At 45.0% G+C, this 2,795-nt stretch overlaps 1 protein-coding gene across 1 annotated transcript in view; it reads right to left on the reverse strand.

Annotated features, from left to right (window-relative positions):
• Window positions 1–1,465: 1,465 nt before the first annotated feature.
• Window positions 1,466–2,795, reverse strand: part of LOC110288600 (zinc finger protein 69-like) — a 33,133-nt gene continuing 31,803 nt past the window's right edge. The window contains exon 4 of the mRNA XM_021154902.2: window positions 1,466–1,598. Within this exon, the coding sequence (XP_021010561.1) occupies window positions 1,466–1,598 (133 nt within the window). The remainder of the gene's footprint in view (window positions 1,599–2,795) is intronic.

Consider the following 2,795-nt stretch of genomic DNA (forward strand, 5'->3'; position numbering starts at 1 on the left):
CCTTTTAAAGTGGGGATGATTCAGAGGTTGAGAGCAGGTTCAACTCCCAGCACAGAAGTTTACAATCATCTGTCATTCCAGTTCCAGGGGATGTGATGCCCTCTCTGGTCTCTGAGAGCACTGCATGCATGTGGTGCACAGACATACATGAAAGCAAAACAGCCACATACAATAATGACAAGAACTTTAAAATGTGTGTGTATGTGCGCATGTATATGTGTGCACGTGTGCATGTGTCTGTGTGCAAGTGTGTGTGTGCACTTGTACATGTGTGGACATGCATGTGAGTGTGTTTTAAAGATAGTGATGGGGTGGAGAAATGATGACTTGGCAGTTAAAAGTACTTGTTGCTCCTCCAGAGGAATGGGGTTCAGTTCCTAGCACTCACATGGTGGCTTACAATTATCTGGCCGGGCACTGGTGGCACATGCCTTTAATCCCAGCATTTGGGAGGCAGAGGAAGGTGCATTTCTGAGTTAGAGGCCAGCCTGATCTACGGAGTGAGTTCCAGGACAGCCAGGGCTATACAGAGAAAACCTATCTCAAAAAATTATAAAAAAAAAAAAAAAAAAACTTTCTGTAATTCAAGTTCAAGGGGATCTGACATCCTCTCTGGTTTTTGGGCACACAAGCAAAAAATTGACCCCCAGATCTAAATTTCCATCTGTGTTATAATTGTGTGCTGCTGAATCCTTCCCTGACTCTGTCCCCAAAGCACAAACCATGAGGTGAGTGACCCATACATGTGGCTGTCTCTCACCTTGGCGTGTAAATGGCTTGCTTTCACAACATTATCTGGGGGTAGGTACTCTATGAGGTGGAGGAGAAAGTCCCAGTGACATTTCCCTGTTCACATCACGGGTCCTTGTGGGTGTCCCTATTTTATTGCATTGTTTACCACAAAGTTCCTTTAAGACTCAGATCTGTTCATTCCAAGAGTAATCATTTACAAGTTAACTGCAAGCAAACTGGAAATGTCTGTGTTAAACNAGCCAAGCCTCCAGAAAATTCCGGAGCTGAGAACATTACCTTTTCCCTTGGCTGGACAGTAAGAAATCTCAGGTTCTTGGGAATTACTAGAGGCAGAACATTCCTCTGGAAAATGGGCTGTTAGCCAATCTTACCTTGCACCAGGCATGGGCTTTTCTATCCTTCCTTTGGTTTCCTTAGCTGAATCGAGTAAAGGATGAAGCTTATGTTATCTCACAGGATTAGAGATTTCTGTCTTATGGTCTTGCTAGTTTGGGGCCTGTAGGTGAAGCAAGACATCCTGATGGAAGAATGCAGGGGAGAAGAGATGCTCACAGCATGACAGAGGTGAATCAGAGCAAGGATAGAAGCCAGACTTGCAGCATTTTCTTCCCTGAAAGGATCTAGTAACACTTCCCCAACAAAGGCCTGTCTGCTAGCTTCCTTTACCTCCCAGAAGCACTGTTGAGAGGATGCTGATGATGTCATCAGAGGTCTACAAGTCTTTATCCAGACCTTTTAGCTTTTCAACTCTGGGTGAACTCCCTGTGTTTCCACAGGTCCTGCAGCACCTCAGGACACAGCTTGCTATTCTGCTTGTCCATGGCAGCTGGCAGTGGAGACTAAACCTGCAAGGCCAAGACACAAGGTGAGCTGTGGATACCTGAAACCCTAAGTCTAGCTTCCTATCACACCCTACCACCATGCTGGCTAAGCAATATCCTCTGTATGTCCAGTGCCATCCATTACAGCAGCGGTTCTCAGCCTTCCTAAAGCTGCAACCCCTTAATACAGTTCCTCATGTTGTGGTGAACTCCCAGCTATAAAGTCATTTTCGTTGCTACTTCATAACTGTAATTTTGCTATGGTTATGAATCATAATGTAACTATCTGATATGCAGGAGGGTCTTAGGTGACTCCCTGTGAAAGGGTCATTCCATCGTCAAAGGGGTTATGATAACACAGGTTGAGATCTTCTGGGCCAGAAGAATCCAAGACCATGATAATGCAAGCTCTGACTTTTAGCATTTCCAGGATGGTTCCCCTCAGGGGGTACAAAATGGTTCTATATAACATGGCAAAACCCAGAACACTCTAGGAAAGGTGGAAAGAATATCTTTTTATGGCTAAATACAGTCTCCTTGGAGCATGCATGCAGAATCGTGGTATAAGGGGACAGGGAGAGGCAAGCTAAAATCAGTGAAATGAAGCTTTGTCAAATGTCCTGTAAGGGTTACACAAGAGGCAGGATTGAGACAAACCCCTCAGCTCATCAGCTTGGGGCAAAGGGGTCTCATGGACCCAATCCTGACTCTTCACTTTGAACAGCTAGTTCTTTTTCTCGTGGGGGAACCGGTGTGTGTGTTTGTTTCATGGTCACAGATACATTTGCTGATGCTGCATAGTAAATAAATCATGCCTGCATAGGCGGATGTTAGTGGTTCACATTCCTACCTAACACAGCTAGGGTAGATTTAGAACTAGGTTGACACCCAACCTGAGTGGACTCAGGGATGATACCAGAGAACAGGAACATGGCTTTGGCTCTTCAAAGTTCAACTTCATTTATCAACAACCCTAATTTTATAAATGACATTTAAAAACCCCATTCTTACCCAGATTTCTGGGTTTATCTGGGTAAGTAGGGTTTCATGGGGACCCAGGTATTAAAGCTTTGAAGCATGTTGACAGGGAGCTTCCAGACCCCCCAAGACCTCCCTGTCTCCCTCCATATAATACTGGGAGAAGTTACCAGCACATGCCATGCTGTTTTAACCCTAGAAGAGACACCTGGGGACCTTATGGGAGTCCCCACTCTTTATTAT

Source organism: Mus caroli, unplaced genomic scaffold (genome assembly GCF_900094665.2).
Source record: "Mus caroli unplaced genomic scaffold, CAROLI_EIJ_v1.1 scaffold_14150_1, whole genome shotgun sequence".
In the NCBI taxonomy this organism is placed as follows: domain Eukaryota; kingdom Metazoa; phylum Chordata; class Mammalia; order Rodentia; family Muridae; genus Mus; species Mus caroli.